This window comes from Manis pentadactyla, chromosome 14, assembly GCF_030020395.1.
Source record: "Manis pentadactyla isolate mManPen7 chromosome 14, mManPen7.hap1, whole genome shotgun sequence".
NCBI lineage: Eukaryota > Metazoa > Chordata > Mammalia > Pholidota > Manidae > Manis > Manis pentadactyla.
This window is the reverse complement of record NC_080032.1, coordinates 62,657,412-62,670,264: the sequence shown is the minus strand read 5'-3', so window position 1 is coordinate 62,670,264 and position 12,853 is coordinate 62,657,412. Positions and strand designations below refer to the sequence as shown.

The 12,853-nt window shown below is 40.5% G+C and overlaps 1 protein-coding gene across 1 annotated transcript in view; it reads right to left on the bottom strand.

The window, feature by feature from the left end:
• Positions 1 to 11,572, bottom strand: part of GALNT8 (polypeptide N-acetylgalactosaminyltransferase 8) — a 29,464-nt gene extending 17,892 nt beyond the window's left edge. The window contains 3 exon segments of the mRNA XM_057491277.1: positions 9,901 to 9,983; positions 9,986 to 10,206; positions 11,554 to 11,572. Coding sequence (XP_057347260.1) covers positions 9,901 to 9,983; positions 9,986 to 10,206; positions 11,554 to 11,572 — 323 coding nt within the window.
• Between the last annotated feature and the right edge of the window lie 1,281 nt (positions 11,573 to 12,853).

The following is a 12,853-nucleotide window of genomic DNA, read 5'->3' as shown; positions in this document are numbered from 1 at the left end:
CATTTCTTTTTGATTAACCTGCAGTGGACATTTCCATTTGAACATCCAACATGGCCTAAAAGGATCTCCTGTTCCTCCCCCACCCCTAAATTAGCTTCTTTTCAGACACATTCTTTCTATCACTGCCGCCACCCTTCCCCATGTTCTCAGACCTTCAGTCGTTTTTTGACACAACCTTCTACATCACCACCGTAGAGAGGTGGCAAACTGTCCAAAGAATGGTGCCCGACACATTTTTTAATGTCACAGTTTACATTTATTAAATGCTTACCATACACTAGGCACTAGCTTACTCTTATTTTTAACATCTTTATATATCTTTATTGAGATATATTTTACCTAGGATAAAATTCACCCATTTAAAAGTGAACAATATTTTTTATATTCACAGAGTTGAGCAACCATCACCACTAATTTCAGATTTTCATCACACTTGAAAGAAACCCATTACCAGTCGCTCTCCATTCTTCCCCAACCTATTCCAGCCCCATCCCCCCAGCCATAAGAAACCAATAATCTACTTTCTATCTCTGCAGAATTGCTTATTCCAGACTTTTCAGATAAATGGAAGCATGCAATATGTGGTCTTTTGTGATTGTCTTCTTTCACTTGGCATAATGTTTCCAAGGTTCATCAATGTTATAGCACATATCAGCACTTCATCCTTTTTTATTGTTGAATAATATTCCATTATATGGATATACTGCCTGTTTATCCACTCATCAATCATTGGACATTTAGGATCTCTCTTTTTTTTGGCTATTGTTAATACCTGTATGAACACTCTTGAACAAGTTTCTGTGTTGGCATTTGTTTTCATTTCACTTATATACACACCTAAGAGTGTAATTGCTAAGTCATATGAGAAACTCATGTTCAGCAATTTGATGAACTACCATACTGTCTTCCAAAGTGGCTGCAACATTTTACATTACCACCAGCAATGAAGGAGGTTCCGATTTCTCCACAATCTGGACAACACTTGTCATTATCTGTTGTTTTGATGATAGCCATCCCATGGGTTTTACCTCATTGCGATTTTGCTTTCCATTTCCCTAATAACTAACGATGTTGAGCACCTCTTCACTCATTTGTTGGCCATTTGCTTATCTTCTTTGCAGCAATGTCTGAGTCCTTTGTTAATTTTTAATTCGGTTATCTATTTATTATTGAATTGTTAAAGTTCTTTATGTGTTCTAGATTCAACTACCTTATTGTATATATGTCTTACAAATATTTTACCCCACCCTGTAAGTTGTCTTCACTTCCTGATGATATTATTTGCAGCAATTTTTTTTTTAAGTTTGGATGAAGTCCAACTTTTTCATTTCTCTTTTATCCCTTATGCTTTTGGTATCATATCTAAAAGCCATTTCCATGGTGGTTACCATGGGGTAGGGGTTGAGGTGGGTGGGTGAAATAGGTGGAGGAGACTGAGGCACAAAGTCTCAATCATAATATCAATTAGTCATAGAAATAAAAGTACAGCATAGAGAATATAGTCAATAGTTCTGTAACACCTTTCTATGTTGACATTTAGTAACTACACTAGTTGGGGTGAGGATTTAATAATGGGATTGAATAGGATTGAATCACTATGTTGTATAATTGAAACCAATATAATACGGTATATCAACTATTCTTCAATAAAAAAATATAAATAAAAAAATAAAAAAAATAAAAAAACAAAAACCACTTCCAAACACATGATTTCCAAAATTTACTCTTATGTTTTCTTCTCAGATTTTTATAGTTTTATCATTACACTCATATTTATGACCTCTTTGAATTAATATGTATGGTGTGATATAGGGATACAATCTCATCTTTTTTCACACAAATGACCAGTCGTCCGGACTGTTTGTAGAAGAGACTGTTCTGGATTGTCTTGGCACCTGTAAAGAAGAAAAACTCTCCTGTGTGTCTCTTTTTTTCTACTACAGTACCCACTGCTCACAATGAAAACTTTGGCAGCCAGATGTGTGGGCATTTTCCCACAGCAGACAATTCTGTGACACCAGTTGGGTGTCCTTCAGTTTAACTCAGTTCTGATGCTATCTACCTGAAGCTAACATCAGATTCCACAAGTTAAAGGTTCAGGCCCACAAGAATATCCCACCACCACCATTCCAGAGGCCAGTTACAATACCTGTGTTACCTGTCCTTTGTACACACTGGCTATAAATTGGAAGTTCCCATGCCCCGTTCTTAGATTAAATTTATTTGCTAGAGCAACTCCAGAACTCAGAAAACCAGTTACTTACTAAGTTACCAGTTTATTAGAAAGGAGATTAAAGGATATGATCTATATGTCTATCCTCAGCCAGTAGCATCTTGTCTTGATTACTGTAACTTCGTAGTAAGTTCTGAAATCAGGAAAATGTGAGTCCTGTAACTTTATTCTTTTTTAAGATGTTTTAGCTATTTGCAATAACTTGCATTTCCATTGAATTTTGGGATCATCTTGCCAATTTTTACCCAAAATTCAGCTGGTATTTTAATAGGAATTGTAGATCAACGTGGAAGCTATTACCATTTTAACAAAATTAAATCTTCTAACCATGAATATCAGATGTTTTCCATTTATTTGAATCTTTAATTTCTTAACCCATGTTTTATAGTTCTCCATTTACAAACTTGCACTTATTTGTTAAATGCACTCCCAAATATTTTCTGATGCTATTATTTGAATTGTTTATTGCAAATCTATAGAAACATAATTGGATTTTGTGTATTGATTGTATATCCTGCAACTTCCTGTATTCATTTATTAGTTTTAATTAATTTTTATGGATCTTTTTATAAATTTATGTCATCTGTGGGTAGTGAGTTTTACTTCTTCCATTCCAAACTGGATGTCTTTTATTTCTTTTTCTTCTCTGGCTAGAAATTTTCAGTAAAATATTGAATGTGAACAGTGAGATCAGACATACTTGTTTCAGATCACATGGGGAAAGATTTCTGTCTTTCGACATTAGGAATGATGTTATCTATGGGCATTTCATAGATGTCCTTATTATGTTGAGGAAGTTCTCATACATTCCTCTCTCATTGAGTGTCTTTATTATGAAAGGGTGTTGGATGTTATCAAATGGTTTTCTCTGTGTCTATTGAGACGGTAGTGTGCTTTTTGTCCTTTATTCCATTAAGATGATATATTACAGTGACTCATTTTTCAGAGTTTGAACTATATTTCTGGCTTAAATCCCACTTATTCCTGGTGTATAAGTCTATTTTGATGCTGTTAGGTTCAGTTTGCTAGAATCTTGTTGAGGATTTTCACATCTATGTCCATGAGGGAAGTTGCTCTGCTGTTTTTTTTTCTTGTGATGCATTTATCCAGCTTTGGCATCAGGGTAATACTGCTCTCATATAATGAGTTGGTGAGTGTTCCCTCCACTTACATTGTTAGGAAGAGTTTAAGAAGAGCTGAAGCCACTTCTTAATTAAACTTCAGTAGAATTCACCAGTGAAGCTAGCTGGACCTGACCTTTTCTTTGTGAGTGTGTTTTTAGTTACTAATTTAATCTCTTGTTACAGGTCTACTTAGATTTTCTATTTCTTCTTTAGCCAGTTTTGGAAGTTTGTGTGTTTCTAAGAATTAGTTCATTTCGTCTGAGTTATCCAGTTTGTTGGGATACGCTTGTTTATAGTATTCCCTAATACTCCCTGATTTCTGTAGGGTCAGTAGTGATATCTCTCTTTCAACCCTGATTTTCATCTTTTCTATATTTTTCTTGGTCAGTCTAACTAAATTTTTGTCAATTTTGTTGATCTTTCCAGAACAATCTTCCCTTGAAGATATTTTTTTTCTATTTTTATTTCATGTATTTCCCCTCTAAAAGCTTTAAATGGTTCTTTTTTATAATTTTCTCTAATCAAATCATTACTTCGTTAGAGAGAGGAAATGCTGCACTCACCATCCTCCCATTCTGGCAGCAAGACTCAGTTGACACATTTTTTAAAAACTGAAAGCTTTTGCCAATATAAAAAAAGTCCAGAATTTCAGTCTCTCTGACAAACCAAACATTTGTCTTACTGCAACCACTTTCTCTGCTGATAACACCTCCTCTGGCCAGAGTCAGAGTTACTAAAACTATTCAAATGGACACATGCTGTGAAGAAATACCCTGCACAGCAGTGGCCAGAGACAGGGCTGGGGAGATCCTCATGACCAAACAAGGAAGGCTAATTAGAATGGATTTTAACCTGGAGATACTGAAGGATTTTAAGCAAAGGATAGCATGATCAAATGAACATTTTTTAAAGATTATTCTGGCTGCTATAAGAACAGATAAAAAGGGATCAGCCACCTGCAGCCCCCATAATACTGGTGGGCAGGTCTGAAGACCTCAGCTAAGGCACACCCTGAAGAAAGAAGGGGGTGAAAGAGAAGTGGTCTCAATTGGACTTCCTAGTCACGTGAATGTGGTGGGTAGGGGACGTGCAGGCAGGATACTGTATTGCAATGCTTTTCAGGCTCTAAGGTGCATGCAAATCACCTGGGAATCTTGTTAAAAGCCCGACTGTGGTTCAGCAGGTCTGGGTGGGGTCTGCAATTCTGCCTTTCTAACCGGCTCCCGGGTGGTGCCAATGCTGTAAGAGCGGGCACGACGAAGCAGAGCAAAGCCTCCAGAGAGACCGGTACTAGTGTCACAGCTCTGTCACCTTTCGTCTGGATTGCCTTGGGAAAGCTACCTACCCTTTGTGTGCCTCCTTTACCTGACCTTTAAAATGGTAGTAGTACTAATAAAAATAATATTCACGTCATAGTTGTATAAGAAAAGACTTTCCCAGTTTTCCACCTATGTAAGGAAAAACCCAGTTCCTTGCTGTCTATGTATGTCTCCTTTATTACTCACATTATTACCACACAGAATGCTTCAGCTCTGACACTTCCAGTCACCAAATGTGTGGGAGTTTTTCCAACACCAAGAAATTCTCTGTGACATCACTTTGGTGTCCCATGATTCAACCCAATTCTGATTTTAAATAATGTCCGATTCCACACGTTAAGTGCTTAGTCCCAGAGGACTGCCCCCATCCCTCTTCGGATGTGGTCGGCCCTCATGTAGTAGGCCCCCAAGGCACCCATAGCTTCTGTCAGACTTCGTACAAGCTGGAGGTGCCCATGACACCTCCATGGGCTCAATTAATTTGCTACGGTGGCTTGCAGAACTCAAGGAAACACCGATGCTTACTGGTTTATTAAAGGATATGATAAAGGACGAAGATGAAGAATATACAGGGTGAGGTCTGGGAGGATCCCTAGTACAGGAGTTTCTATCCCTGTGGAGTTGGGGTATGTCACCCCTTCCAGCATGGATATGTTTACCAACCTGGGAGCTCACCAAACACCATAATATGGGATTTTATGGAGGCTTCCTTATATAGGCATGAGCAAATATTAATTCCATTTTCAGCTCTCTCCCCTCTCTGGAAAATGGAGCTGAAAATTCCAAGCTTCTAATCATGGCTGAGTCCTTCTGGTGGCCAGAAACCATCCAGGAACCATCCAGAAGCCCACCCAGAGTCACCTCAATATAACAAAAGATGCACCTAGTGCCCTTATCATTTAGGAATTTACAAGGGTTTTAGGAGCCCTGTATCAGAGACAGGGTCCAAGACAAATACTAGAACAAAAAATGCTTCTAGTGCTCTTAACACTTAGGAAGCCAAGAGCTATTATGTCCCAATAGTATTATTACGAGTGTGAAATACAAAATGAAGTGCTCAATAAATGTTAACTGCTGTTATTACTATTTTGGTAATTATTTTTGCTCCTGATGTTATGATTATTACTTGGACAATGACACCATTCACTGAGCTAGGAACAGTGAGAGAGGGGAAAGAAATTGAAACATTTAGATTTGGCCATGCTGAGTCCAAAGTGCTTCTGACTCACACCATGGAATTCTCTAAGCAGGTCATTGTGTATGTGGTCCTGGGGCCACAGCTGAGCAATCAGGATTGGAGACGTGAATTTGGAAGTCATCACCATCTAAATGGTGGTGGAATTCATAAGAGTTGGATAAAATCATCCAAGTTACATGCAGAAAGGAGCCTTGAGCTAAAGTGTGAGAATCATCAATATTTAAAGCAGAAGCAGAGGAGCCTGGGAGAGGAACTTTAAATTTCAAACTCAGTGGCAGTTCCTAATGTCTAGTACAGACTGTTTATATAATAAATATGCTTTAATTGAAAGTAAGAATCAGTAACCATGTTAAATGAAAACTCTGCTCAGCTTCTCTTCTCTCTAATCCACACAATCTGATAAACTACCTTCAGATTTTCTGTTCTCCACCCATCTCCCATGCATCATTTTGAATATTTTTTGGTTATATTCTAAACACTTTCACAACACTTCTCATCCATTGCCCCACATTCTCTTTCCCACCTTACATCAAGAGACACAAGAAATGTGGTTCCTGCAGTTCCAAAAAGAACGCCCTTATTTCTTAGCACCTGACCTGGAATGTGTAGAACAGCTCTGTCCAGTAGAATTTTCTGCAGTGATGGAAATGTCCTATGTCTGTGCTGTCCATTATGATAGTCACTAACCACATGTGGCTACTGAACACTTATAATGTGCCTATGTAACCAGAAAACTACCTTTGTAATTTAATTCAATTTTAATTAATTTAAATTTAAATAGCCATATGAGACTAGTGGCTACCATACTGAACGTACAGCAGAAGACACTGAAAAATATTTATTGGTCAAATGACAGCTAGAGGAACAGATCTGCAGTGACTCCTTCCAAGCTATAGCCCCGCGCCCCCTTGTCCCTAGCAACAGGAGAGCATGATGGGAGAAATAGATTAGGTAAGTTCTAGGTGTTAGAGCTAGAGGGGTGAACTTTATGCTTATCACAACTTTGCCTGAAACAACTGCTGTGTAGAACAAATAAGCTGATATGTACACATGAAAACAGGATATAAGTAATTGCAAAATACATTCTTACATTAGGATTTCCTAAGGCAAATATGGCAGCAGCCAGGCCAGCTTCTTGGTTGTGTGACCTACCTCTGCAGTCACACGGGTCGCCACACTTAGTGAGTTAACTTGGCTTAATATTTTGCCATCACCATCTTGGAATTCTTAGTAATTTTTTAACCAAGGATCACACATTTTCATTTTGCACAAGGCCTGCAAATTTTGTGGCTGGTCCTGGCCACTGCATTTTGGTGGACTCCCTAATTGAGATTCACTGTAAAAGCTATGCCTTTTCCTGGGTTTAATTGTTTATTGGTATTTAATCTCTACCTGAACTCAGTAAACTGACTGATTCTCCAGTTCCACAGTAGCCATTTTCTCCTGAGTAGCCATTTTCTGGTCTCGGAACCATAAAGAGAGGGCATGACGTCATGAGAAGTGTCAGGGCTGGCACCTTCTGGCATCCAGCAGCTATCCAGAAAGCTGAGGAAGCAGTAACCACAACCCCTTGGGCATCTTGTTTAGTAGGAGGCTGGACTAAGTGCCATAGAAGGTCTATTCTTTCATTATCTTATCTCTGATTCACCAAATTATTTCTCTCAAAGAGAGTCAAGGGAGTGATCTTCCTACAATTCTGAAAGTGTAATGGTTTCCAGAAGGCTTTAGCTCTGAAATCCAAGTATGTCTGAGCCACGTGGATTTTTTATGGACAGCAAGGAGGAAGGGTACTCATTTGGTTTCTAAGTATCAGATGTGACTCAGATGTTGTTCAAGTATAGAAGGAAACTATTCATACATATTTTTTTATCCACAGTAATCCAAGTATTACCCTGGATAAAACTAAATGGCAGTTTCATGACTTAATCCCTGTGGAATAAAAATTGAAAAGCAGTTTCATGAGTTAATCCCTACGGAATAAAGCCTGAATGCTCCAAAATTACATAAGTACAGGCAGTTTCAATTACCAACTGATCCCAGCATATTATCCTCATACCTAAAAACCTAAATTATGCAATCAACCCAAGAGAAAATGTATGAGGACCTATTTGTCTCCTGGTTCACAAGTGGCAAATGCTGACGTGTGTGTCACCACTTGCCCCTTGCCTGATGCCAGGCATCACTAACCAACTGTGGAACTCCTGCCTCTGAGCACATGGACCCAAAGGTGCCCCCACAATACTCCGAGTAACCACTACCGATCGATCATCTGGGATTGACAGGAAAGATGAAACTTTGTTACCTCCCTTGCTTAAACTATTCGGTAAAATATTTGTCTTAAAATGCCTTCGGGGCAAATCTATATGCTGAAACGAGTGGGTTTAGTGTGGAAGCAGCTTCTTGGACCTCCATCTGTGGCTACACCCACTACCTTCTGACCGAGAGAATCAGAGGAGACTGGAGAATCATCTTTTTATGGGGGGTACCAATCCATCATCCACAGCACACACTGGGCAGCTCCATGCATTACATGGATTATGGTCGGTTTTTGAATTTTGATTCCTTTGTTCTGTTGGTGAAAAGTATAAATGGAAGGAAAAATTAAGGAAAAAAATTCTGGCCACAATTCCTTCTTCATTTGATGTCTGATAATTCTGGTAGCACTCAGAGGCTGCAACTTATATTTCATAACCCCCAAAGTATTCATACTCAAAAACTTCTAAGAACATCCATGAAACTCAACAAATTCCAAGTAGGATAAATAAGGCAATGTACACCCAGACACGTCATAGTCCAAGTGGTGAAAGCCAGTGACGCAGTGAGCATCTTAAAAGAAGTAAGAGAAAAACGACTCGCTACATACAAGGAAACCCCTGTAATGTTAACAGTTGACATCTCATCAGAAAAAATAGAGCCAGAAGACAGTGGGATGACATATTGAAAGTGTCAAGAGAAAGAAAAAAAGCTATCAAGCAAGCATCTTTCATCGTGTATCTTTAAAATGCAAAGGTGAAATAAAGATACTGGCAAATAAATATTAAGAGAATTCGTTAGTAGCAGACCAACCTTATAAGAAATATTAAATTCTTTGAGCTGAAAGCAAGCGATCCCAGACAATAATTCAAATACACACACACACACACACACACACACACACACACACACACACACACACACAGAGCACCAGTAAAGGAACTGCATAAACTTAAGACAGTATTATTGCTTATTTCTTCTCCTAATTTTACAAGCAATTGTATTTTTTAATGTATATAATTGCATTGTTGGGCCTATAACATATAGTAATTTAAAATGGTAAATTCAACCCACAGGACTAAACACAGAGACTCAGACATGGTAAATAAGATAAACATAACAAACCCTATCAATCCATATCTCCTCCCCTTTTTTCTCATCTTTAATAGACATGTTTTCAAATTGATTATTGTGATGGTGCACAGCTCCAGTTACGTTAAAAACTATTACATTGTACACGTTAAATGGACAAATTGTATAGCAGGTGAATTATATCCCAACAAAACTGTTATTTTTAAAACTTATGAAAAAGTGCAGGTGAGGCAGAGAGAGGAGTGTCTTTAAACCAGGGTGAAAACAGAGAGGAATCCAAGCAGAGACTGAGGGGGCCCCAGGGGAGAAAGAAGAGCAGCTACCGTGTGACTTAAGTAACTGGTTTCTCTTTCTCAGCTTTTGTTTCTTCATCTGTAAAGTTATGAGTCAGACCCATCATCAGAATTAGCAAGGATCTGCGTTTCTCTCCATCTCTGTCCACCACCAAGGGGCCATGAATCAGTACATCTGTCAGTTATCTCCTCCGAGCAACCATTATAAAATGGATTAAAAACTAGAACCCTGCTCAGACTGCCAGCGAGAACTTTCTATGTTCTGACCCCCTTCCTGCCAATTTCTCACTCCTCCAACCCTCTTTACAACTTGACTTTCACCTGCTCCCAAAGCTCCTCACCAGTCTAAAATGAGGTTCCCAGGAAGCCCAACCTTAGTCCATCCTACCTGGCATCCCACGTGTCTGGGATGACACGACTGAGGGGCAACTGGTTACCAAGGTAACAGTTGTAACCCAACTTCTGGACTTCTGGAAGAGGTCCTGGGCCTTTTTCTGCTGAGCCTCAGAAAGATCCTCCCCCAACTGCTTGAAAAGTGGTGAATCTGGAAAGAGTTTCTCTTTGGGTTTGTGCTTCTGCACATCCCTCATCCTGGCTTCCACTGCCTCTCCAACAGGACGTTCTTTATCTTTTACCCTCTCCACTGTGTTCTCTGCATGTTCTTGTTGCTTCATAGCCAATTTCACATGTTCTTCTGCAAATGAAGGGCAGGGGAGAAAACATTTCAGCCAATCCTTAATTACCTGGGCACTGCTTTCCATCCACATTTCCTTGAAGTGTTTCCCTCTCTCAGTTCTAAAATTCACAGGCTCTCGTCCCAGAGGACGCCGCGTGCCTCAGGACCTCACCGAGCCGTGCTCTGTGTCCCGGCAAGGCGGGCACCAGCACACACCTCTCCCTTCAGCTCTGTTAGAACATGTGGAGCCCGAGTCCCACACCTCCAAGGCTCCTCTGGGAACTGTGAGCTGAGAAATACATTGACAATAAGCTAATGCTTTTCAGAATAAGGCCAGAGAACCACTTACATCAGAATCAACTGTTACGATTTTTTAAAATACAGATATCCAGATTTATCCCCCAAATCAAAGGACTCGGAATCTCAAGGCCAGATAAGGGTAAGAAAAGTTACTGGAACCTGCATTTTTAACAAAATCAAGGAGTAATCCTTTTGTACAGTAAAATTTGAGGAACATCCTACTACACCATCAAAGTAGCTAACAAAGGTGAATCTATTCTGACCTTCACCACCAGGATGCTTTCACTTCTCATGCGCTTAATTTACCAGGAACTTTAAAACTGGAAATACACTAATCCCACACTCTCTCACTTGCTTGATCATAAAAACGTCTTCAAAAGTTTGTTAAAAATACAGAATCCCAGGTTTCCCCCCAGAGATCAGATTCAGTGAGTCTGGGTTACAGCCCAGGAACCTGCATTTGTAACAATTGCTCCAGATAAATCTAATGGTTACATGCATTTGGGAAATGCTGCTTTAATTAAAAAAATGAACAGCAACAGACCCAGGCAGAGGAGGTCTTCCAGGATCCATGACATCACTAGGAATAATTTTGGAAAATGACCTACAGATTTCAGAGCACTTTCGCATCCATTACTTACCTCACCTTTGAGACAGCCCTGTTAAGTTTCTGCCTGAAGAGTCTCCGCATATTACTCTCTCAACTAAATTCTGTGAACTCTGCAGAGAATGAGAAAAAAAGTACTTAGTGCAGGTGCTTCAGCCTGCAACCCACTCAAAGACCCAAGGCCTCTCGGTTAGGGTTGAACTATAATTATTCTTCTGTCACATTGGAAAACTTTTCAGAGTGAATGGAGCACCACTTATATATTTCTGAAGCGGGTATAACTAGGGCAACATGTGTAAACAAACCAGGACTATTCCAGGCAAAGCAGGACTTAGCATCTCCTGCACAAAGGAAGCAGGAGAATCTGTGAGTCTCTCCCGGAACGAGCCAGCATAGCTGAGCCCGACTCTGGTATTACACGTGTTTTCCCACAGCACCATCCGAGCCAGTGGTCTTACCTCCAGAGACAAGGTCCATGACAGAACTCCATGCTTTACATAGAGGCAATAACAACGCATTCCCCCCACATGTGTAATGAGCTAGCCAACCAGGGCCAGGTGAGCATCCTGGCCCCAGGAACCTTCACTTTATCCACAGTGGGCATCCATAGGACCCTGCAGTTGTAGGACTGGGGACAGAGAGGAAGTAAACCGGAGACACTACAAAGTCTGTAATGGGTGAAACTTTGTCCAGAAGGCCAGCAGGAGCAAAGACAGCAGAAGAAAGAGGGCAGCCAGGTTTTCATACCAAGTCAAGAGCCACTGCAATAGCCTTCTGACTCTCTGCTTTCTTCAATCTGACCAGACCTGGAGCTGATCGATATTCCCCAGCTCAGCATCAATGATGACACTCCTCAGTATTAATCCCCAGAGTGTTAATCAAGGCATCCACCATGGGGACCCACTTCATTCCCACTAATCCTCCCCTCAACTCAGTATACTAAATTCCAACCAGATTGATAGGATCACTTCTAGTCCATCTAGTACCTTCATGCAAGTTAGAAAAAAGCACCCCCTTTTGCAGATGACTGCAGGCCCGGGGCCCTGGCTTGGCGAGGGGACAGTCTCACCGCGTGAGTCGCCTCTGGGTGGATGCAGCCCCATGCCACAGCACATTGCTGAGCAGAACAGGGGCTGAATTTCAGCTACATGCACAGCTTTTAAGATGGAAACAGGGAAGTCCTGTGACTGGAAGGAGAGCATGCAAAATGGCATAAAATTGGCCCAAGAATGGGAATCAACTATGGATGGGCTTGAGGCAAAAAGAGGAGGGTCAAGGCAAACTTGGAAAGACAAAGAAACGGTGGGTCTTTCAAAGAAGGCGCATGTGAATGCCATGCATATTGGCTCAGGTGGGAAATAGAAGTGAGAGCAGAATTTTTACACTCTTCCAACTTGAGTGGTGTTTTTATTCAAACTCTTCAGTATGAAGGATATGGGGACCACAAGGTGGTCTTAGGTTCTAAGTGCCTCTAAACTCCCCTGCATTCTTCTTGGGAGATACCTGATTTCTCTTTCATCCAGTCCTGTCAGTGGGAAATTGTTTGGATCTGGACACCCTACAGTCAATTTGAGCACGAAAGTGCAGAGTCCAGCATGATGAATACAGTGTCACTGGACCAGCCCCATGACTTACTGAAACTTTCCAGAACCCAAAGGGACACGCCCAGTGGCATTGCCCTGGTGGGTCTTTAATTACCCCTAGGGAAGCTCCCGAAGTTGGTTTAGAGTCAGCAGCTCCTCCCGCAATAGGGGTATA